This window comes from Muscardinus avellanarius (assembly GCF_963383645.1).
Source record: "Muscardinus avellanarius genome assembly, chromosome: 10".
Lineage (NCBI taxonomy): Eukaryota > Metazoa > Chordata > Mammalia > Rodentia > Gliridae > Muscardinus > Muscardinus avellanarius.
The window spans coordinates 14,153,064-14,175,601 of NC_137796.1; the positions used below are offsets into that span (position 1 = coordinate 14,153,064).

The following is a 22,538-nucleotide window of genomic DNA, read 5'->3' on the forward strand; positions in this document are numbered from 1 at the left end:
TGTGCTGGGGAGTCCACTTCTCTGGAGTGCTGGCTCCCTGTCCAGAGCTGCCTTGATTCAGCTGGTCCCTCCTGACCCCATCATCCTGCTCCCACATGCGAGGGGCATGGGACTCCACCTACGACCATGGCCTGCGTCTGCAGCAGGATCGCGTGGCGGTGGCTGTAGCACTGGTCCCTGTGGCTCAGGAGGCCGAGAGGGCAGGCAGGAGGCTGTGGTTCAGTGCAGAGAGCTGCTGTTCTGCTCTTCAAAGGCCATCTTGCCCAGAAGCTGGCTGTCCAACTCCACGCCACTCACAGGCAGCTGGAAGAAGTTCATTTCAGCTGCTAAGGCTGCCATGGCAGAAGGGTCCTGGCCAAATTGAGCTCGCAGCATCATGTCCATCTTCTCCAGCCTCCTCTTGAGCCGCTTGGCCTCCCGCTCTCGGATGAGCCGGGCCTGCCGCTTCTCTGGCGTCTCATTGGCCCGCTTCAGCCTCATGGCCTCCCGATCCCGTTGCAGCCTGCGTGCCCGCTGCTCATCTGTCTCCTGCATGCGCTGCAGGCGCTTGGCTTCCCGGTCCCTCATGCGCCTCACCTCCCGCTCCTCGGGGGTCTCATTGTCCCGCCGACTCTTCTTGGCCGTGCGCTCTCGCTCTAGTCGCTGCAGCCGTACTTCCAAAGGCTCGTTCTGTCGCCGCAGGGCCCACTTGCGTACGCTGGGGGTCTGGGCTTCCAGGAGCTTACGATAAGCAGCACAGTTGTTGCACACAAGCAGAATCCCAGCAGGGTACACTGGGGGACTAAAGGCAATGTCTTTCCCCTCGGCACTGGAGGGGCCCTCACTGTGGGCCGGGGGGAGGGATTCCATATTAAGTACTTCAGGAAGTTTCTCACTGGAAAGTAAAACATTTGGATGATTAACATTCTCTTCTCGCAAGGCTCAAGTATCCAGCCCTGACTTACTTTTCCTATCAGGCCCATCGGTTCAGGCTTACCACTAGATGTAGGTCTGAGTGCTTGGGAGACCCATTTTCTTTGAGCTATGATATCTACCAAGTCTTAAGAGTCCACTATAGAATTAGAAACTGAGTTACCTATCATAGCAACTCACCAAAAAACAAGGAACTCTTACAGTGTGAAGCCAGAATGGTGGTGTTTGGGTGTCGGGCCAGGCCTAGGGTGTGAATGAATGGGCCCGCGGGTGGAATCCTCCTTCATGCTGGCACAGCACAGCCGCACCTCTTCCCACCTGGCTCTGCCTACCAGAGGTGGCCTCTGCACTGTGTGCCAGACAAACAGGATGAGGACAGAGTTCCAGTCCCACTGTAGGCACAGTGGGACTGTTCTTCACGCTAGGATCCTTGCTGCAACTTCTTTCTCCATATATTATCATGAATTTTCTCACATTTCCCTAAATCTCTTTCTAGCTGAAAATATTCTGTTGGAAAAAGAAATGGGAGTTCATTTCCCTTTTAGATTATTTAATGGATACTTCCTAGCCTCATTACTTGCATTTCTAAATGGTCACGTGTCAGCTGTCTTTGTATGATCTATCTCTAGCCTTCACTTTGACTTGGGAAAGCAGAACCCATACCCAGTGACTCGTTCCCAACACAACAGGGTTAGGTACCCAGCTAACCTGTTAAAAGTGGCATGGCTGGTGAAACGGGCTCCACACACAGCACAGTTAGACCGCTGGTCCTCCGAGTGGATTAGGAGGTGGCGACCCAATGAGCCTGGGGAGCTAAGGGCCCGTCCACAGACTGGACACATGTAACTCTTGGCGCTCACCACCGCTGCAGTGTGCTGGAAAACAGAGCCTTCATCTGTCAATCCTGCCCTACCTCAAGGACAATCTGCACTCACAGAACTACTTCCTGGGAAATATCCCCTTTCCTTAGTCTTAAAACAAGAGACTTGGAACTATTCTCTCTGTTGAGTTCCTGGAAAAGCCACAGCCTGTTGTGTTCGCGGGCCTTCAGGAGGGCCTAGCCATTACAGACCATTGTTCAGATTTCATTAGCTCAAGTTCTGACAACGTTCTAGGACATATGGCTGGCTTAAGGAACAATGGGACTCCAGAGTCCTCTTCAGAGCCTGAGAGGAATTCATGCTCAGGATTATTACTCTGTCTCCCTGGCTCACACTGTGCAGATACAAGTATATTTTAAGAGGATGATGAACACTGTAGCACATGCCTGTAATCTAGTACTTGGGAGGCTGAGACAGGAGGGTTGCAGGTTTGAGGACAGTCTCAACAACTTAGTGAGAACCTATTTCAAAATAAAAAATAAAAGCTAGGAGTGGTGGCACATGCTTGTAATCCCCACATTCAGGAGGCTGAGACCAGAGGATCGCCGTTTGTGGACAGCTTCAGCTACAAAGTGAGACTCTTTGCAATTCAGTGAGACCCTGTTTCAAAATAAATAAAAAATAGGGCCGGGGGTGTAGCTCAGAGATAGATCCCTGGGTTTCATCGCCAGTACCGCAAAAAAAAAAAAAAAAAAAAAAAAAGAAAGAAAGAAAAAAAAAAAGGGAGGGACATAGCTCAGAGATAGAATACCCCTGGGTTCATTTCCCCCCACAAGAAAAGAAGAAAAGAAAGGAGAAAAAGACAGTGATGAAGGCCAAATTTAGGAACTGGCTGGGAATACTGGTATATCACAATATGCCTTTCCCCAATCTTTAAGACAGTCTTGTGAAGAAAAGAAATACTTCCCATGAACCAGTTATCTTTATGGTACCACCCAGGCTTCCCTGTGTACTCATGCTTTGTCAGTGCAGATCACAAGGCACAGAAGCCCTGCAATTGGATCAGGACAAAAAGAAAACAAAAGTCAAAGCCAGGCATGGTAGTGAGTGCCTGTAATCCCAGTACTTGGGAAGCTGGGGAGGAAGATCACAGGTGTGAGGATAGCCTCAGCAGCTTTGTGAGACTCTCAGCGGCCTAGAGAGACCTGTTTCAAAACAAAAACTAAGCCAAGGCATGAAGGCGCATGCTTGTAATCCCAGAATTTGGGAGGCTAACACAGAAGGATCACAGGTTTGAAGCCAGCCTCAGCAACTTAATGAGACCCTGTTTCTTTTCTTTTCCCTCCCTCCCTTCCTTCCTTTCTTTTTTTTGTTTGGTGGGGGGAGGCACTGGGGTTGAACCCAGGGGCATTCTACCTTCGAGCTACAACCCCAGCCCTATTTTTATTTTTTCAGTACTGGGGAGAGAATCCAGGGGCATTCTACTGCCAAGCTACACCTCCAGCCCTATTTTTTTATTCTTTATTTTGAAACAAGGTCTCACTAAGTTGTGGAGGGCCTCACTAAGTAGCTGAAGCTGTCTCCGAACTACGATCCTCCTATCTCAACCTCCCAACTACTGGGATTGCAAGGGTGTGGTTCCTCTTTTTTATTTTTAATTTGAAACAAGGTTTGGCTAGGTTGATGAGAGTCTAACTGCTTGCTGAGGCTGTCCTCAAACCTGTAATCCTCCTGTCTTAGCCTCCCAAGTACTAGGATTACAAGCATGTAACACCATGCCCGGATGACCCTGTTTTAAAATAAAAGTGAAATAGGACTAGGGGTATAGCTTGGAGGTAGAATGCCTTTGAGTTCAGCCAGCCATAGTGGCTGAGACAGAAGGATCACAGGTTCATGGCCAGCTTCAGCAACTTGTGAGACCCTCTGCAACTTAGTGAGACTCTGTTTCAAAAAATAAAGCATAAAAAATTGGGCTGGGAATGGAGCTCAGAGGTAGAATGCCTCTAGGTTCAATCCCCAGCACCAAAAATAAACAAAAAAATACATATACTACCTCTGGGTTCAATCCCCAGTGCCACAAATAAGCAGAGAGAGAGAGGGAGAGGGAGGGAGAGGGAGAGAGAGAGAGAGAGAGAGAGAGAGAGAGAGAGAGAGAGAGAGAGAGAACGCTCAGAGTAGCTCAAAGGTAGAATGCCCCTGGATTCAATCCTAGTATCCCCCCACAGACAAAAAGACAAAAGTCTGTTATTCTGATTCCCTTGTTTATAACTTTCAATGATATTTCAGAAACATTTTGTTAACTTTTTTCATTAAAACCCCTCATTATGAATAGACATTAGTTTTGATTTCACTACTGAAATAATACATTAACTAATTTAGAAAAAAAAAAACACTTAATTTTCAGTGTGTCTACCCTGGGACCCAGAACCTATTCAACACTATTTCTGGTGGTACTGGGGTTCCTGGAAACCCTTCTACCTCTGGGCTACACTCCCAGACACCTATTTTTTATATTTTTTATTTGTAAACAGGGTCTCTTAAGCCAATGAGGCTGGCTTTGAACCTGCGCGATCCACCTGGCTTCGAATCTTTTATCCCACTTGTGTTGAGGAATGTAGCAAAGTCTTTTCTTTTTTTTTCCAGTACTGGGGATGGAACCCAGGGACATTCTACTTCTGAGCTACATCCCCAGTCCTATTTTTTTTTTTTTCTTTATTCTGAAACAGGGTATAAGTAGCCGAAGCTGTCCACGAACCGCAATCCTCCGGTCTCAGCCTCCTGAATGCTGGGATTTCAAGCCTGAGCCAACCATGCCCAGCTTTGGAGCAAAGTCTTAATGGAAGCAACAACCCACAGTTCCTTCAGGAGCCAGAGGCAAAAGCCAGTGCAGGATCTGGGTGATAACTAAGCCACCAGCACTCACAGGTCCCCACACCATACCTGGTACACATGAGCGATCAGCTGCTCCCGACTCCCACAGTCTAGCTGGCAGAGGGGACACTGGCAGAGCTCAAGCAAGGGGTCAGAATTCAAATTCTCTGTGACCTGCAAGTCAATAACAAGCAACTCATGAAGATTCCTCACAAGTCTCTTCCCTAACCCCATCGCTTTGAAACAGGGCATGTCCTGTTAAAAGCAGTGCAACCTGATGTCACATGTTATTCTTAGGTTGCTAGTGTGGGCTGAAGGAAAAAGTAACATGGAAAGAAGTTAAATTTGCCTGCATTTTTCATTTTCTCCAAGGCTTTCTGCTATGAGGCACAGGACTGCTCCAGAGAGAACTCATCTATTTTATTCCAAGACAATTCTGAAGGGAAAGGACTAGCTTCCCTCCTGTCATTCTCCTTAGGGAATCTTCAGGAAATGACTTAGTGAGCAGGTGGTACCTCAGGCATAACAGGTTTGTAGCATATTCCAGAGTACACCTCAGAAAGGAAGCTTTCCATTTTGCAAAGGGGGCTATTTTGTCCTGGGAGGAGAGCTGAGCATGGGTTCAGGGATGTGGGAGTAGGAAAGGAAGGCCCCTGTGAGGAGGCTGTGTCTCAGGTGTGGGCTCTGGGCTGTCAAGGCAGAGGCTGCCCACGAAGGCCTAGAGGCCTGCGGAAGCGGAACTGCGGCATGGGGAGATGCCTGGGGCGGGGACGCGCAGGCTCAGGAGCCATGTTCACTTGCCTCGTGCTCTACTACTTCATGCCCACCAACAGGCTGCTCTGCATTTTCTAACTCCTTCTCCACCTTGACCACCCCTCCATCTTCCTCTGATGTGTGGGAAGAAACTTCGTCTTGTGTGGTCTCCTCTTCATCACCCTCACTGTCACCTGGAATGCACAAACTCGTCACTTGTTCTGACTTGTAGGGGTACATCCTGCGTCTGTCCACCTTAGAGTTATAGTCTTAGCTATAATGGAAAACATATCTTCTATAATATAGCTTCTATCAGTGCTTAGTTGGGTACAAATCACATTAAGTGGAAACCAGCCATCACTTACTTATTATGTCATATATACACTAAACAGAAAACTTGAGGCAAGACACATTGGATGGTCCTGGGCCTTCTACATTATCATAAAATCAATCCTTATGCATGGTTCTCAAACATCTGACACTTCTGTGTACACTTCCCCAAGCACTTCACACCAACTCCTTCCCACAAAGCACCGCTTCTGACTTACCAACACTTTTCACAGATTATTACTTTTCTTCTCAACCCCCTGCACAATTTCTCCATGGTGTCATAGACTCTTCTACTCTATGACCCACTAATTTGTTCTCTCCCATCAAACCCCAAGAAACACTTACAAAAACACCAACAAGTTTTTCTTCCCTCTTATCAGTAAGGATGTTATAGTAAAGTAGTTTAAAATATTATCACTTTATAATGGAAAGGGCTGTTCATGACAGTGGAAGAATCAGCCTGAGACCCGCATGCAGTCTGTAGTATTACCCAGCTCACTCTTCTTACTCCACTAGAAACCCAGCATCCTGCCGGGTGTGGTGGATCACACTTGTAATCTCAGCATTTGGGAGGCAGAGACTGGAGGATCGTGGTTCGCAGCCAGCCTCAGTTACTTAGTGAAGCTCTCCACAACTTAGTGAGACCCTGTTCCAAAATGAAGAATAAAAAAATATGCTTGGGGGTGTAGCTCGGAGGTTGAATGCTCCTAGGTTCCATCCCCAGACCCATAAAAACAAAAACAAAACAAAACAAAAACCCCAGCATCCTAAATTAAACAACTTTATTGTTTCTGTTGGCTCTTTGGATTAGCTGATGGTTAACTAAATTTATTGAATGGAAAGAATGTGCCAATCTTCACTTTAGGATAAAATACTATTTCTTGTGACTTAAGAAAGAAATGAAAGCCGGGCGTGGTGGCACACGCTTGTAATCCCTGTGCTTGGGAGGCTGAGACAGGAGGATCACACAGGTTCGAAGCCAGCCTCGGCTACTTAGTGAGACCCTGTTTCCAAATAAAATATAAAATAGGTCTGGGAGTATATCCCGGAGGTAGAAAGCCTCTGGGTTCCACTCCTAGTACCACCAAAAAAAACCCAAAAAACCAAAAACAAACAAAAACAAGAAAGAAATGAGTTTATTTCAGTTCTGCAGGCACTATGTAGTTGTAGAGAGGTCTGTCTACCCAGGGCTAGGTAATCTGCAAGGTCTGTGTAAACTTTTTTTCTCCCCTCTATTATAAAGTAGAAAAAAATGACTTTTAAAACCCCACAATAAGACCAGGTGTGGTGGCGCACGCTTGTAATCCCAGTGCTTGGGAGGCTGAGACAGGAAGATCACATAGGTTCGAAGCTAGCTTGAGCTACTTAGTGAGGTTCTCAGCAACTTAGTGAGACCCTGTTTCCAAATAAAGTATAAAATAGGTCTGGGAGTAAAGCCTGGAGGTAGAAAAGCCCCTGGGCTCCACCCCCAGTCCCATAAATAAAACAAAACAAAACAAAACCCAACACACACACAAAAACCCACAATAACAAATGGGGTTCTTTCCAAGAGGAAGAAAAAAAGGTACTGATACCTTGAAGATCATAAGAGGAAGCCAAGCTTTGGGAAGCTTTCAGACTTCAGCCCTATCTCAACCCCACCCACATCCTGGATTCCTGGACCTGATGTGAGTAGAGAGAAATAGTATTTCTCCCTGGCTCTGCACCTGCAGTGAAACTCGGATTTCCTGCTTATCCTTTCTCTACTATCTCTTGCAAATTTCTTTTTTGTTTTTTTCAGGTCTGGTGATGGAACCCAGGGGCATTTGACCTCTGAGCTACACCCCCTGTCGTAATTTTTTTTTATTCTTTATTTTGAAACAGGGTCTCACTAAGTTGCGGAGGGCCTCACTAAGTAGCTGAGGATGTCCAGGAACAGTGGTCCTCCAGTCTCAGACTCCCAAATGCTGGGATTACAAGTGTGCGCCACGACACCTGGCTTATTCTTTATTTTGAAACAGGGTCTCACTGAGTTGCAAAGGACCTCACTAAGTAGCTGAGGCCAGCCGCAAACCCGGATCCTCCTGTTTCAGCCTCCCAAATACTGGGATTATAAGTGTGTGCCACCATGCCCAGTGCATAATTTCTAAATCTGCCAGTGTCTGGTTTATACCTGTCCCATTTCCTTTATTCCTGGAAAAACTCGTTACATTCCCTTTCTTCATGAGAAATCTAGCCAAATCACCTGCTGGTGGTTACATATGCCTAGGTGTATTAAATACACTAGTCAGTTGGTGGACTAGATTTGGGCCCTGGAAAAAATGTATGGTATATATAGTTTAGTCCCCAAAGCTTCCTTTCCTTCGAAACCACTCAATAATGAAGGACCGGCACAGATTAAATCATATTTCAGCCAAGCGTGGTGGCATACACTTTTAATCCCAGCATTTGGGAGGCTGGGACAGGAGGATGGTGGTTCAGAGAGCCTCAGCTACTTAGTGAGGACCTTTGCAACTCAGTGAGACCCTGTTTCAAAAAAAAAAAATAAAAGAATAAAAAATAGGGCTGGGGGTGTAGCTCGGAGGTATAATGCCCCAGGTTCCATCCTCAGTACCGAAAAAAAAAAAAAAAAAAAAAACAACTTGTTTTCTCATCAGCTTCCTACTTGAAATGCTTATACGTTTAAAAGCTAAGGTAATGTTGTATCAAAACATATTTTTGCAATTATCTGAATATACCTACCAGAAAAATTTTTAAAAAGTATGCTGTCTAGAGAGATGATCTATCATTTCCAGAATGGAGACTTATACTTTTGCAGATTTTTTTTTTTATTATTACTCAAGAAACTAATGGGTCCCACAGGTTTTCTAGAAATTTTTGGCTAATTTTTTGGTATGTGATTAGTTGCTAAGTTATTATTTTGTGGTTGCTGTTGCTTAATTTTTTGTTTGAGGGAAGCTAGTTCTTACAAGCTCACAGCTTCAACAGGAGAAAACCAGAAATGTTACTCTGTTACTAATAATGACCAGTATCAAGTGGATGAGATAAGACAAGTGCAGAAATCATCCTAGAATTAACATATCTCAAAATGTGGCCATTCAAAGTCAGGCGTGGTGGCACACGCTTGTAATCCCAGCATTTGGGAGGCTAAGACAGAGGACTATGGTTCGTAGACAGCCTCAGCTACTTAGTGAGGCCTTTTACAATTCAGTGAGACCCTGTTTCAAAAATAAAGAATAAAAAACAGGACTGGAGGTATAGCTCGGAGGTAGAATAATCCTGGGGTCCACCCCCAGTACTGCAAAAAAAATAAAAAAGGAAAAGAAAAAAAATTGTATCTGTTCAGGCAGGATATGCAACAGACAGTCAATAAGGCACAACTTCTAAGAGCCAGCCTTCTCTGTCTTCTAACCACAGAGATCTAGTGCAGGCCTCCGTGTGGGAAGATCTGGGCTTCAGCAGTTACATACTGCCTAATGTTATCTCTAAGCCAGATTTATGTAACACTGAGTGGACCCTCAAGCAAAAATTCATCAGTTCCACTCTTATTAACTACAGATAAATAGATTCTAGGAGACAGGGATTTTTTTTTTTTTTTTCATTTGACCTAACCTAGGGGTGCTTAAATACTTATTTATTTCCATGTCTCTTTATCATACCATTACAAACCTATCTACATATGGTACTGTACCAAATATTGTGTAGTCCATGAGTTGAAGAATCCAAAATCCTAAACCTGTCCTCCCTCTCTCTGAATAAGCCTATGATCACACATCTTGAACCCTTTTGGAGACATGGAGGATCCACTTATCTCCTTCTTTAGTTCTTCCTCCCAACCCCATGCACAATCCCCAGAGCACACACACTCTGATAATTCTTCTCCCATTGCCCTGAGTCATTACCAGAAGGTGCAGAACTCACTGCTACTGGAGTCCTGGTCTCTTAGTTGTTGGATAGCTTGTCGCTGACTGCCAAGGTCTCCAGGAAAATCAGTTTTCATCATCGCCTGGCGGGCTTGCTCTTCTAGCCCAGCAAATACTTGATCCCCTGGTGGTCAAAAGGAAAAAGAGTCAAGCCACCAGCTGGGCAGCACATTCTCAGATGAGCTGGTTGGAAGGTCAGACCATTCAAGAAAGACGACAGGCAGGTACCCTCTGGCAGGTCATTTCATCTCCAAGTCAGCCTGCTGCCTCCAGCAGCTTCTGGGCACAGCTGTTCTTCCTGGGCAGTAAGCCAGGTGCTCCAGAAAGCATCACTCTCATAAGTCCTCCCATTTGTGACTCTTCAAAAGGTGATCGATTGCTACTTTACAAATTTACCTGAAGACTCTCAATTCCATTTACAACTTTCCATCAGGATTGAGGAGACAGACAAAACAATGGGATAAAAACAGGGTAGTAAATCTGAGCAGAATTCCCATACCTTAAATTACCAGCACTATGGTCTGTCCTGTCTATCTTGGACTATAAACAAGTACTTCAAATAAGCCTTTTATTTTTATTTTTATTTTGCAATACTGGGGATGGAACCCAGGGACATTGTACTTCCAAGCTACATCCCAGCCCTATTTTTTAGTCTTTTTATTTTTGAAACAGGGTCTCACTGAGTTGCAAAGGGCCTCGCTAAGTAGCTGAGGCTGTCCGCAAACCACAATCCTCAATCCTCTGGTCTCTGCCTCCCGAATGCTGGGATTACAAGTGTGCACCACCATAGGCCTTCTAAATAAATCTAATTGCATCTTTCATCCACTCTCCTTCCAAATCATGATGTGTAAATTCTTGTCTCTTTTGTTATTGTTTATTTGTTTGCATTGGTATTAGGATTAAATTCAGGGGCATTCTACCTCTGAACTACACCTCAGCCCCATTTCATTTTTTACTTTGAAACAGGGTCTCACTAAGTGCCCGAGGCTGGCTTTGAACCGATGATTAGCTATGAGAAAATCAATTGGTTGAATAATGGACAAGAAGGAAAACAGGTAATATATGAACTCATTTCTGCTGAGGAACAATTTTTCTAAAGCATATAAACCAATTTATAACAATATCAATCTAGACTTCTGAGCCAGTTCTGCCTTTATTTTCTCTTTGTTTTGTTTTGGTTTTGGCATGATCTTTTTTTGTGTGTGTATGATACTAGGGATTGGACCCAGGGTATTCTACCTCTGAGCTACACCCCTATCCCTATTTAATTTTTTATTTTGAAATTGGGTCTTGCTAGGTTGATGAGTCTCATTACTCGCTGAGGCTGTCCTCAAACCTGCGATCCTCCTGACTCAACCTCCCAAGTGCTGGATTATAAGCATGCTTTTGCAGATCTGGGGATGGAACCCAGAGGCATTTGACCTCCAAGCTATACCCCCTGCCCTATTTTTTATTCTTTATTTTGAAACAGGGCCTCACTAAGTTACAGAGGGCCTCACTAAGTAGCTGAGACTGGCAATGAATCTGCATCCTTCTGTCTCAGCCTCCCAAGTACTAGGATTACAAGTGTGTGCCACCACACCCAGCTTTTTTCAATTTTTTGTCATGCTAGGGATTGATCCAGGGGTATTCTACCTCTGAGCAACTGATTATATGACTATAATCAGTGATTATTACGATACACCAAGTACTATTAACATCAATTATAGTTACTATTGGACATTTGCTACTTCCGGGTTCTATGTTAACATCCTTATAATTAATATGTGCTAGGTATTACTACCTACATTTCCCCGAGGAGAAAACTGAGGTCTGTGGTAGAAACAAGAATCCAAGGCAGGCATGGTGGTGCATGCCTGTAATCCTAGTACTTAGGAACCTGAAGAAGGAGGGTTACAGGTTGGAAGAACACCTCAGCAAGTAATGAGACTCTCAGTAACCTAGTGAGACTGTTTCAAAAACACACACACACAAAATTGGGTGGGTGGGGGTAGAGCTCATAGTTGAATACCCCTAGGTTCAATCACTAGCACCACAAAACAATAAAAACTAAAATTAAACCCAGGACTGTTTAATATCTTTTTTTTTTTTCTTTTGGTGCTGGGGATTGAAATCAAAACCTTTTGCATGCTAAGCACTTGCTTTACACTGAGCATGTAGCACTGAGCTATACCATATCCCCTAGTATTTATATTTTTAACTGCTTTCTAGTAGAGATGTAAATTCAAGGTCAGAAGGTCCATCAAAGTGGTTTTGATGGAAAAAACAAAACAAAAAATGCTTAACTTTGTGTGAGAAGAATGCTCTGATCCTAGTGTTGATATGATCTTCATAGATACATACAACTCCAATATCAAAGCAGCATTCTCAGGCAGAATACGAAAAAGGGAAAAGGATGGTCCTGATAAGCCGTCATGAGTTACCACGCCTGGGTTAGAGTAACTGGCATTATGGCGACTGTGACTCATCCACGGGTGAGAAGTGTTAGCTCACACTTCTAGCTACACAGCCCCCAGTAAAGGGAAAATGAGTTGTTTTAAGTCTTTGTCATAATATCTAGGGTGACACATGGCCATAAATCACAGCTACAGAAAGAGAAAAATGAATTCTATGTTAGAGCATTTCCTCTTCACTCTCTGCGGAAGTAATATATTTAATTTCTCCATGCTAGCTTCACTGAAACCATAAGGCCACGGCCAACTGGAATCTGGATAGATGCATGTTTTTGGACCAGGGGGAAACATGGTCCTAGGGAACACGTTATATACTAGCATGTAATTATCAAGGGCAGAGCACTGTCTTCAGTGACACTTCTAGGTTCAAGAGAGGAATCACCTAGCCAGATATCAGCTACATTTGTAACACGCTAAGGATGCCTGGGTCTGGTGGTACATGCCTATAGTCCCAGGTATTAGGGAGACTGAGGGAGGAAGCAAATAACTTTGAGGCCAGTCTGGGCAATTTAGTGAGATCCTGTGTCAAAATAAAAAAGGAGCTGGGCGTGGTGGCACACACTTGTAATCCCAACAATCAGGAGGCAGAGACAGGAGGATCGTGGTTCATGGCCAGCCTCAGCTACTTAGTGAGGCCCTTTGCAACTCAGTGAGACCCTGTTTCAAACTAAAGAATAAAAAATAGGGCTGAGGGTGTAGCTCGGAGGTAGAATGTCCCTGGGTTCCATCCCCAGTACCACAAAAAATAATAATGATGAAAATAAAAAATAAGCCAGGCATGGTGGCACATGCTTGTAATCCCAGCATTTGGCGCACGCTTGTGATCCCAGCATTGGGAGGCTGAGACCAGAGGATCGTGGTTCGCGGACAGCCTCAGCTACTTAGTGAGGCCCTTCGCAACTCAGTGAGACTCTATTTCAAAATAAAGAATAAAAAATTTGGCAGGGGGTGTAGCTCGAAGGTCAAATACGTCTGGGTTCCATCCCCAGACCTGCAAAATATCAATCAATCAATCAATCAATCAATAAAAAATGAAGCCAGGCATGGTGGTGCATGCTTGTAATCCCAGCATTCAGGAGGCTGACACTTGAGTATCGCGGTTTGTGGACAGCCTCAGCTACTTAGTGGGGCTCTTTGCAACTCAGTGAGACCCAGTTTCAAAATAAGGCATAAAAAATAGGGCTGACAGGCATGGTGGCGCACGCTTGTAATCCCTGCGCTTGGGAGGCGGAGACAGGAGGATCATGCTGTTTCGAACCCAGCCTCACTGGCTTAAAAGACCCTGTTTCCAAATAAAAATAGAAAATAGGTCTGGGAGTGTAGCCTGGAGGTAGAAGGGTTTCCAGGAACCCCAGTACCACCATTAAAAAAAAAAAAAAATAGGGCTCTGGGTATAGGTCAGAGGTAGAATGCCCTGGGTTCCATCCCTAGTACTGCAAATAAATAAATAAATAAATAAATTAATTAATTTAAAAAAAGGAGCTAGGTGTGCTGACACACACTTGAATCCCAGTACCTGGGAGGCTAAGACAGGAAAACTGCTGGTTCAAAAACAGCCTAAGCAATTTAGCGAGACCCTGTTTCAAAGTAAAAAAATAGAATAAGGCTGGGGGAATGGGGCGTGGTGGCGCACGCTTGTAATTCCCGCACTTGGGAGGCAGAGACAGGAGGATCACACAGGTTCAAAGCCAGCCGCGCTGGCTTAGGAGACCCTGCTTCCAAATAAAAATATAAAAAAATAGGTCTGGGAGTGTAGCCCGGTGGTAGAAGGGCTTCCAGGAACCTCGGTACCACCAAAAAAAAAAAAAAAAAAAGAATAGGGCTGGGGGAATAGTCTGGAGGTTGAAGGCCTCTGTGTTCTACCATAAATAAATAAATAATAAATAAGGATTAAGGATGTATTTCAGTGGTGGAGTACTTGCTTAGTATGTGTGAAATCCTGAGTTCAATGCCCAGTAATGTCCCCCCAAAAACAGAAAACAGGCTACAAATGAACAATACATTTCTTCCTTTCTGTGACAGGGAACCACCACTGAGCTAGTGGAAAGATACCTAAAGGGATATGCACCTTTCAGTATGAGCCAGGGATTCAGTTTAATCTTTATTAATACATACTTAGAATTTGTTTTGGTCTTCTCATTGTTGTCTAAAAGGCTAAGTCAGCTGGGCATGGTAGCACACTCTTGTGACCCTAGTATCTGGGAGGCTGAAATGAGGAGGATCGCAGTGTTCAAGGAGGGCCTCAGCCAACAGGCTCTCATCAACTCAGTGAGACCCCACTTAAAATAAAAATCTTAAAATAGGGCTGGGGTTATAGCTCAGAGGTAGAATTCTCCTGGGTTCAATCCACAGTACCAAAAAGAAAAAAATATTTAAGCCCTCACAGATCAGAAGAGTGTGTTCAATATGATTTCGGTGCCTAAGACTCTAGCTGACAATTTCACCTAGGATAACCGAGATAAATTAAATGTCATTCTTTTTGGTAGTTTGAGAAGAAAACCTGTGCTCTTTTATTCTATTCTTGACTTGGAAAAAAGCTAAGGTAAATGTTTTAATTCCCAGGCTATTTTAAGCAATACTCTAAAGTAAGAATATATAAAAACATTAAGCCAGGCATGGTGGTGCAACACTTATAATCCCAGTACTTGGGAGGCTGAACAGGAGGATCACAGGTCCCGGCCAGCCTCAGCTACTTTAGTGAGGCCCCCTGCAACTTAGTGAGACCTTGCTTCAAAATAAAAAATAGGGCTGGCAGTGTAGCCCAATGGTAGAATGCCCCTGGGTTTAATTGAAGAAGAAAGAGAAGGAGAAGGAGGAGGAGAAGTAGAGGAGGAGGAGGAGGAGGAGGAGGAGGAGGAGGAGGAGGAGGAACAGTTATAGCAAGATGTCATAAGAAAAGATAAGTGAATGATCTTCTAGTAGTCACTTTTACCTAATCTGACTTATTGTCCAGAATTATCCTTGCATAAGAAGATAAGACTTGCTCAAAGTATGTCATGATAACTCAAGTACAATGTGACCCACAGAGATACTAGCAACGAACAAGTGTTTAGGGTTGCCTATTTTTGTAATGTAGAAGTGTTATTTCTTTCTGTCTTGAGACTGTTGGAGATGTGAAAAAAAATCTCTCTTCTTTAAATATGAATGCAGAGCCCCCATCTTATTAGACATGGGTATTTATTTGCCCATTAATAGTTGGGTTCTATAATGAAAAGCCAAGTGCTACATCTCCTTTGTTTGGTACGAAATCAAAATATTTTTTTGTCTCAGATTTGGCTAATGTTTTTCAGACCAGATGAGAACGAGGCTATGCAAGCCAGTGTGGAGAACCGACAAGAACACTGAGACGAATTCACTAGAAAGGCACAGCTTTGGACAATTCTCCTTCTTGGGCTCTTAATACAGTTATATAAATGCAATTTCAGGCTGATGAAATTAAGTAAAGTAGCTAAAACATTTTCTCTAAGAGGGCAGATTTACAAAAAGTTTAAGTTTATAAAAAGGGGGGCTAGTTTGTGGAGTAAGGAGCTTTGAATTCCATTTTTAGCTGACAGCCTTTGTAACCCAGGTGCTATCACATGTTGGGAACACAGCCATTGCCTCACAAGAGTGCTCACAGAATGAACAAAACAAGCTGTGCTTTTTAGAGAAAGGACCATAAAAGCTTTTATTCCTCCTTCTGTGTGAAAAGCTTTTAGTTAAAGCTGAAGGCTTCTATCTCTTATGTATCTTGCAATCTGAATGCCAAAGTCTCTAAGAAAAAGAAAACTGCCTTCCCTTAGTGGTTTTACTTGGTTCAAACATCCCAAATGAGAATTGCATGGAACTGTATTTCCAACCTCTCTAGAAATTTGTACTCAAAGGGGTGAGACAGGAAGGAGATTGGGGAGGAGGTCTAATACAGAGATTTCAGCCCAGCAGTGGTTCCTCCAAGATTAACAGTTGTAGGCTTTTATTTCTAAAAGTCATGCATTGAGTCTAGAGTCTATTAATAAATCGAGTAGGTGAAACAGAAGAGTCCGTCTGGATGTTTCTGGGGAAAGAATCATGCCAGAAATTTAGATATAAAAACAGACCTGCTGGGCATGGTGGTGCACGCTTGTAATACCAGCATTTGGGAGGCTGAGAGAGGAGGATCGTGGTTCGCAGTCAGTCTCAGCTACTTAGTGAGGCCCTTGTTTCAAAATAAAAAATCAAAAATTGGGCTGGAGCTGGGCATGGTGGTGCACGCTTGTAATCCCAGCATTCAGGAGGCTGAGACAGGAGGATTGCAGGTTCAAGGCCAGCCTCAGCTACTTAAGGTGAGTCTGCAACTCAGTGAGACCCTGTTTCAAAATAAAGAATAAAAATAGGGCTGAGGCTATAACTTGGAGGTAGAATGCCCCTGGATTCCATCCCCAATGCTGAAAAAAATAAAATAAAATACAGTCCTGAGGAAAACCAACTAAGTGTCAAAGCAGCCAGCCCAGTGGCTTCTAAGTGGACCTGATAATGCTGATGGGCTATGGCAGTGGGATTCTCAATATACCTTTTGGGCATGCTTTTAGTTTCATGCCACACAGCTTTCTTCCCACAAGGTAGATGTAATAAAGCTCAGCCATTACTCTGCTTAAGTGTTCTTGAATCCATGCCATTTACTTTAAATAGACAAGCAGCATTTAGTTCAACATATATGGTTTCATTTCATTGCAAGGTGACAGGAGAGTCAAATGGTCAGAAAACTAAATTTACTTTTTTTTTTTGGTGGTACTGGGGGTGGAGCCCAGGGGCTTTCTACCTCCAGGCTATACTCCCAGACCTATTTTACATTTAATTTGGAAACAGGGTCTCACCAAGTTACTGAGAGCCTCACTAAGTAGCTGAAGCTGGCTTCGAACCTGTGAGATCCTGTCTCCGCCTCCCAAGTGCGGGGATTACAAGCGTGTGCCACCACGCCCGGCTTAAATTTACTTATTTCTATTTGCCATTATTGTCATAAGCAAAGAGACAATCCTTCAAAAAAGGTAGGCTCGCCGGGCGTGGTGGCGCACGCTTGTAATCCCCGCACTTGGGAGGCGGAGACAGGAGGATCGCACAGGTTCGAAGCCAGCCGCGGTGGCTTAGGAGACCCTGTTTTAAAAAAAAAAAAAGTATAAAAATAGGTCTGGGAGTGTAGCCTGGAGGTAGAAGGGTTTCTAGGAACCGCAGAACCACCAAAAAAAAAGAAAAGAAAAGAAAAGAAAAGAAAAAGAAAGAAAGAAAAAGAAAGGTAGGCTCGTTTATCCCCAAATAATAAATAAATGCAATGTTTTTAGAAACCAGCCAATCTCAATGTCTTATCTTCTCTGGTCAAGCTTGGTTCGTCACCTGGGATGCCTTTATAGCTCTCTGCCCAAACAAATCACTGTAGAGAGCTCAGTCTTTAGTTGCAGCTGAATGTTTGTGTTCACAGCCCCGCAGTGAAGGCTCTTAATGGTCAACACTGAAGAGCCTGTGAAGTTCCGCCCACTCCCAATAGCCCGACATTCACTTGCTTGACACTGGTGACTGAATTTCTGCACCTGTGAATGTGTGATGTTTTCCTCTCCTCCCTGACCTGTTAGTCCATCTGTATTTCAACTCCAATACCACTCACTACGAGCTCATCTCAGTTTTGATTTTTGTTTTTTTTCTGGTACTGGAAATTGAACCCGGGAGCATTGTACCTATGAACTATAACCCAAACCCATTTTATTTTCTTATTTTGAAACTGGGTCTCACTCAGTTGCTGAGGCAGGCCATGAACCTATAACCCTCCTTTCTCATCTTCCCAAGTTGCTGGGATTACAGGTGGGCATGCTTGGCTTCACTGTGGCTTCGACTGACTATGGTGGGAGGTGATGCAACTGATAATATACATTATGCGGATGTAGACATAGGTCAAAAAAGTTTTTGCTGGCTCTTCGGCTTTACTATAATGTGTCATCAACCCACTAGTTACCTTCATCAAATTTAGGCAGTTTCTCTGATGCACACCTGTAATCCCAGCTATGTGTGAACCAGAGGCAGGAAAAGTTTGAGACCAACTTGGGCATCTTAGCAAGATTCTGTCTCAAAAAATAAAAAGGTCTGGAGATAAGCCGGGCCTGGTGGTGCACTCTTGTAATCCCAGCATTTGGGAAGTTGAGACAAGAGGATCACGGTTTGCGGACAGCCTCAGCTACTTAGTGAGGCCCTCCGCAACTTAGTGAGACGCTGTTTCAAAATAAAGAATAAAGAACAAGCTGGGCGTGGTGGCACACACTTATAATCCCAGCATTTGGGAGGCTGAGACTGGAGGATCGCGGTTCGCGGCCAGCCTCAGCTACTTAGTGAGGCTCCTTGCAACTCAGTGAAAAGAATACAAAATAGGGCTGGGGCTGTAGCTCGGAGGTAGAATGCCCCTGGGTTCTATCCCCAGACCCACCAAAAAAAAAAAAAAAAAAAAAAAAAAGAAAAAGAAAAAAGGTCTGGAGATATAGCTCAATGGTAAAGTGCCACTACTATAAGAAAAGAAGAATGCAAAAAGACTCTTTTGACAGGTAGCCTTTGTAGGTAAAGACTCAACTCCTATAATTGCCCTACTTGTAAACCCTTTATCTCTACTCAGGGTATCTTTCCTGCCCTGTCTTTTTTTTTTTTTTTTTAAGACTAGGGTTTCTTTTTTCTTTTTATTTATTTATTTATTTATTTGTTCTTTGTTGCACTGGGAATTGAATCCATGGGCATTCTACCTCTGAGATACACGCCCAGCCTGTTTTATTTTTATTTGGAAATAGGGTCTCACTAGGTTGATTAAAGTCTCACCACTTGCTGAGGCTGTCCTTGAACCTGGGATCCTCTTGTCTCAGCCTCCCAACTATTGGGATTACAAGTGTAACACCTGGCTGTGTTGTATCTTCTTGTGCCCCTGGGTTCCTTCCAGGGAGGGGGGGGCTGTGTGTGTAGCTCAGAGGTAGAATTTCCCTCAGTACCAAAAAGAAAAAAGATATTTTCATGTTATACCTCTGAATTCTCTTCAATCAGTTTTCCACAATCATAAAGAGCTATGTGTCTCTTTTAGGATCATTTGGGTGAGGATGCTTATCCCTCTAAATCATAGGAAAATGGCTAATTACTCTAAATCTGCATAGATAATTAAATAAGATCCTTGTTGCACATCCTCTAGGAGCACTGCTAGAAGTAGAAGGAAAGGAAATATGCAAGGAAATAGATATGGCATAAAGTCTCTGCCCTCTAAAAGTTTACAATCTAATTACTGAAATAAAACGTACAAGTGAAACTGTTGAGAAATCACGCAGAGCGTCGGTAAATGCTGGTCTTCCTGTTTCCAATTTCTTCCTCATGTAATCCATCCCACACACACATGCTTAGCAGGACCAAAACACTGCAGTCTAAATGGCACGCCACACTCTTCTGTTTAAAAACCTCTGTAGCTTTCTATAGTCTCCAGAATGAAGTTTACACTTGGCATTTAGCCCTGAACAGTGCAGTTAAACGTCTCCAACCTCAGGTCCTATGACTTCTGGACAAATGACACTTCTGCTTTCTATACGGCCTCGTCTCGGAACATGTCATGTGCCTTCCCTCTTATATCCTCACTTACACTGCTCTCCCCCAGTCTCCCTCTCCCTTCCACTTCCTCGCTCTCTCTTTCAAACTTACTTTCTATTCTCTAAGGCCCATTTTAAGTTCATAGTCTGGGGTCCTTACCTCGGTCCACAAAGCTCTCTTCTCTCCTCTTAAATTCTCTAGTACATACAGTCTGTAGCATCCCTATTTGGCAATTAGCATATACTAGTTTATATTTTTATATGTGTGTGTGTCTGAGGCTACCTTACAGTTTTATTTCTTATAATGTTTTATAGCCCTGACATCTAGCATAAAGAGTTGTGCAGAACAGGTATACTATAACTGTTTGTTAGTGTGACTATCAAGGATGACTCCTACACACCTACTCCTAAGACAGGTTTCTAACACTTAGACAGACCCTTAAGTCCATATATCCAAAACCTTTTACCCTTTCTTCCCAAATTAGTGTGAATCTCTCATCCTACATTCAGGTTACTCTTTCATTCCAACTCACATTCCCAGGTTCTAGAAGACAAAGCCCAGTACTTACAATGAACTTTATTTGGATTTGTCTGTTTCCGACGGGACATGTTTCCCTGATTCAAGAGCTCCAGCCTTTCCCAGTTTCACAGCTGGATGTGTTACTTCCTTCTGGCAAGGTGCTAAGCTACAATTAAAAAAAAAAAAGGACATTGTTACCACACGTCATATTTCCCAGAAACTGTACAAAATTAAAAGATAAAAAAGCTGGGGATAGTTGGATGTGGTGTTGCATGCTTGTAAACCCAGCGCTTGGGAGGCTGAGACAGGGAGATCGCACAGGTTCAAAGCCATCCTCAGCTACTTAGTGAGGCTCTCAGCAACTTAGTGACACCCTGTTTCCAAACAAAATATAAAATAGGTCTGGGAATATAGCCCGGAGGTAGAAGGCCTCTGGGTTCCACCCCCAGTACCACCACCAAAAAAAAAACAAACAAAAAACAAACAAACAACAACAACAAAAAAAAAACCTGGGGATGGTGGTGCATGCTTATAATCCAAGTACTTGGAAAGCTGAGACAAGAGGAACACAAGTTCAAGGACAGCCTCAGCAAGTAATGAGACTCTCATCAACCTAGTGAGACCTATTTCAAAATAAAAAGGGCTGAGGATAGGTCAGAGGTAGAATGCCCCTGGGTTCAATCCCTAGTCCCAAAAGGGGGAAGGGGGGAAGCAATGAAAGAATCCCTTCCATTGACATTATGCACACACGTGGGAATACCAATGTCAATCTCGATACCCTGTATGGGAGGAGGAGTGGGGAGGGAGTTGGGGGAAAGCCCATCTAGTGCTGTGTGCTCTGTCATTATCGCTATGACTGGTATTGTGAAATGAAACTATAATACACCAATAAAAAGCTCTTGACCATACAAAACTCATCAGTTATAAATACCTGAATTAATGAAAGAAGGGAATAAACCTCTAGCACAGTGTCCAAGTTCCAAGAAGTTTAAGAGGGGACTTCTTCGATGAGTTCAAGAATTTTACTGAAAAATCCATCTTTGGAGTCCAAAATGCTACTAAGTGATCATGGTCAAGGACACAGGATAGAAAGAATACGAAACTCAGGCAACCAGGATTAGAAACACTACAAGTTCAAAGGAATAACCCCATGGATTGTGAAAGGAAGCAAAAGGAAGGAAGACAGAGGGTGGCAGTCCGCAGGTCACATGCCCACTGGAATGGAAGTCAAGCCATGCAATCTTCAACAACTGGAGCCTCTAGAAGCTTTTCCCAAGAAGTATCCTGCCTAGAGGCAACAAAGGCATCACCTCCTTGTGAGACAAAAAGCATCTTAAAACCCTAAGGCATCTGTAATAAATGAAAATAGCATGAGAAATTGAGCCTCTATTGAGTGATGCAGGCACAGTGCTTAGCATCATGGATGGCAGGGCACTAAAGTAAACCAAACTTTCAGTGCTAAAGTCCCCAGAAGAGCCAGGTGCATCCTAGTGCTGAGCACTAACTCGGCCCCAGGTGGAGTGCTGGCCTGCCCCACTCACATGTTCTGGGGAGGTGGGCAAAGTCAGCGACTTTAGAGTCTTCATTCTGCTTCTTTGTAGCAGAGAGACCAGCAGAGAAACCAAGAAAAGCTCCCTAAAGAAGAAGTACTACAGAGTCATGCCCCCCAATATAGGAGAAGACAGATACCTGAGCCTGGAGGTTTCTGGTTAATTACAAGAAAGCCTGGCCCAGTCATAAGAGAGGTTAGAGAATCTGAAATGGATTAGTAGCAGAAGCGGTGACATTTTTTTTTTAAAGACAAAGTGAATGAGGAGATATAAAAAGATTCTCTTTCCTACCATATAAATATGGATCTGTTCTGTTTTCTTTGAGTTCCTGCCTTCTTGAAATTGTACTCACATATAAAATTATAAAACTGTAGTGTACTGCCTTAAGAGGAAGTATGAGAGATCACTACTTGTTGTGCTTTGCACTTCAGTTAATGAAGACTCACCTCCTGTTATGCCAACTAACTCTGCTATGTTAGCTAGAAAGGACCTCAAACCTGTGTCAGATCCTGCCTCCCCTTACCAAAAGAAAGAAACCGCAAATGGCAAAGACAGGCCTCCACAGGAAGTGGCAAAGGAAGCAGCTTCCAGGCAGTCTTCTATCATATCTGCATATCAAACACAGTTCTTTTTCAGACCTTTAATTAGAAAAAGAAAGAAAAACTCCAAATGTATACAGCACAAAGTCAATTTTAATATTAAGAGAGCGTATAATGATATCTAATACAAACAGTACGTGTTCCCTGAGTTTTGTTTGTGTATTCTGTAAGCTTTCTTTCATATATAATTTCTTCCAAATCAGGTATTTTATTCATAAAAGCGATGAGTGAATATTACACTTCAGGTTTTTTCGTTTTTTCCTGTCTACAGAATCAC

At 43.6% G+C, this 22,538-nt stretch overlaps 1 protein-coding gene across 3 annotated transcripts; it reads right to left on the reverse strand.

Annotated features, from left to right (window-relative positions):
• Window positions 1-219: 219 nt before the first annotated feature.
• Window positions 220-20,278, reverse strand: ZNF821 (zinc finger protein 821; the record flags this gene model as incomplete). 3 transcript variants are annotated; one of them, XM_080702335.1, is made up of 6 exons in its annotated part: window positions 220-874; window positions 1,621-1,787; window positions 4,674-4,778; window positions 5,406-5,551; window positions 9,588-9,713; window positions 20,162-20,278. In XM_080702335.1, the coding sequence occupies 6 exons, from the start codon at window positions 20,199-20,201 to the stop codon at window positions 220-222; spliced, it is 1,239 nt and encodes a 412-aa protein (XP_080558461.1). The 3 variants fall into 3 exon arrangements, with proteins under 3 accessions (XP_080558461.1, XP_080558462.1, XP_080558463.1); XM_080702336.1 differs by having other exon boundaries at window positions 4,674-4,771; window positions 5,402-5,551; XM_080702337.1 differs by lacking the exon at window positions 9,588-9,713 and having other exon boundaries at window positions 20,162-20,201.
• Between the last annotated feature and the right edge of the window lie 2,260 nt (window positions 20,279-22,538).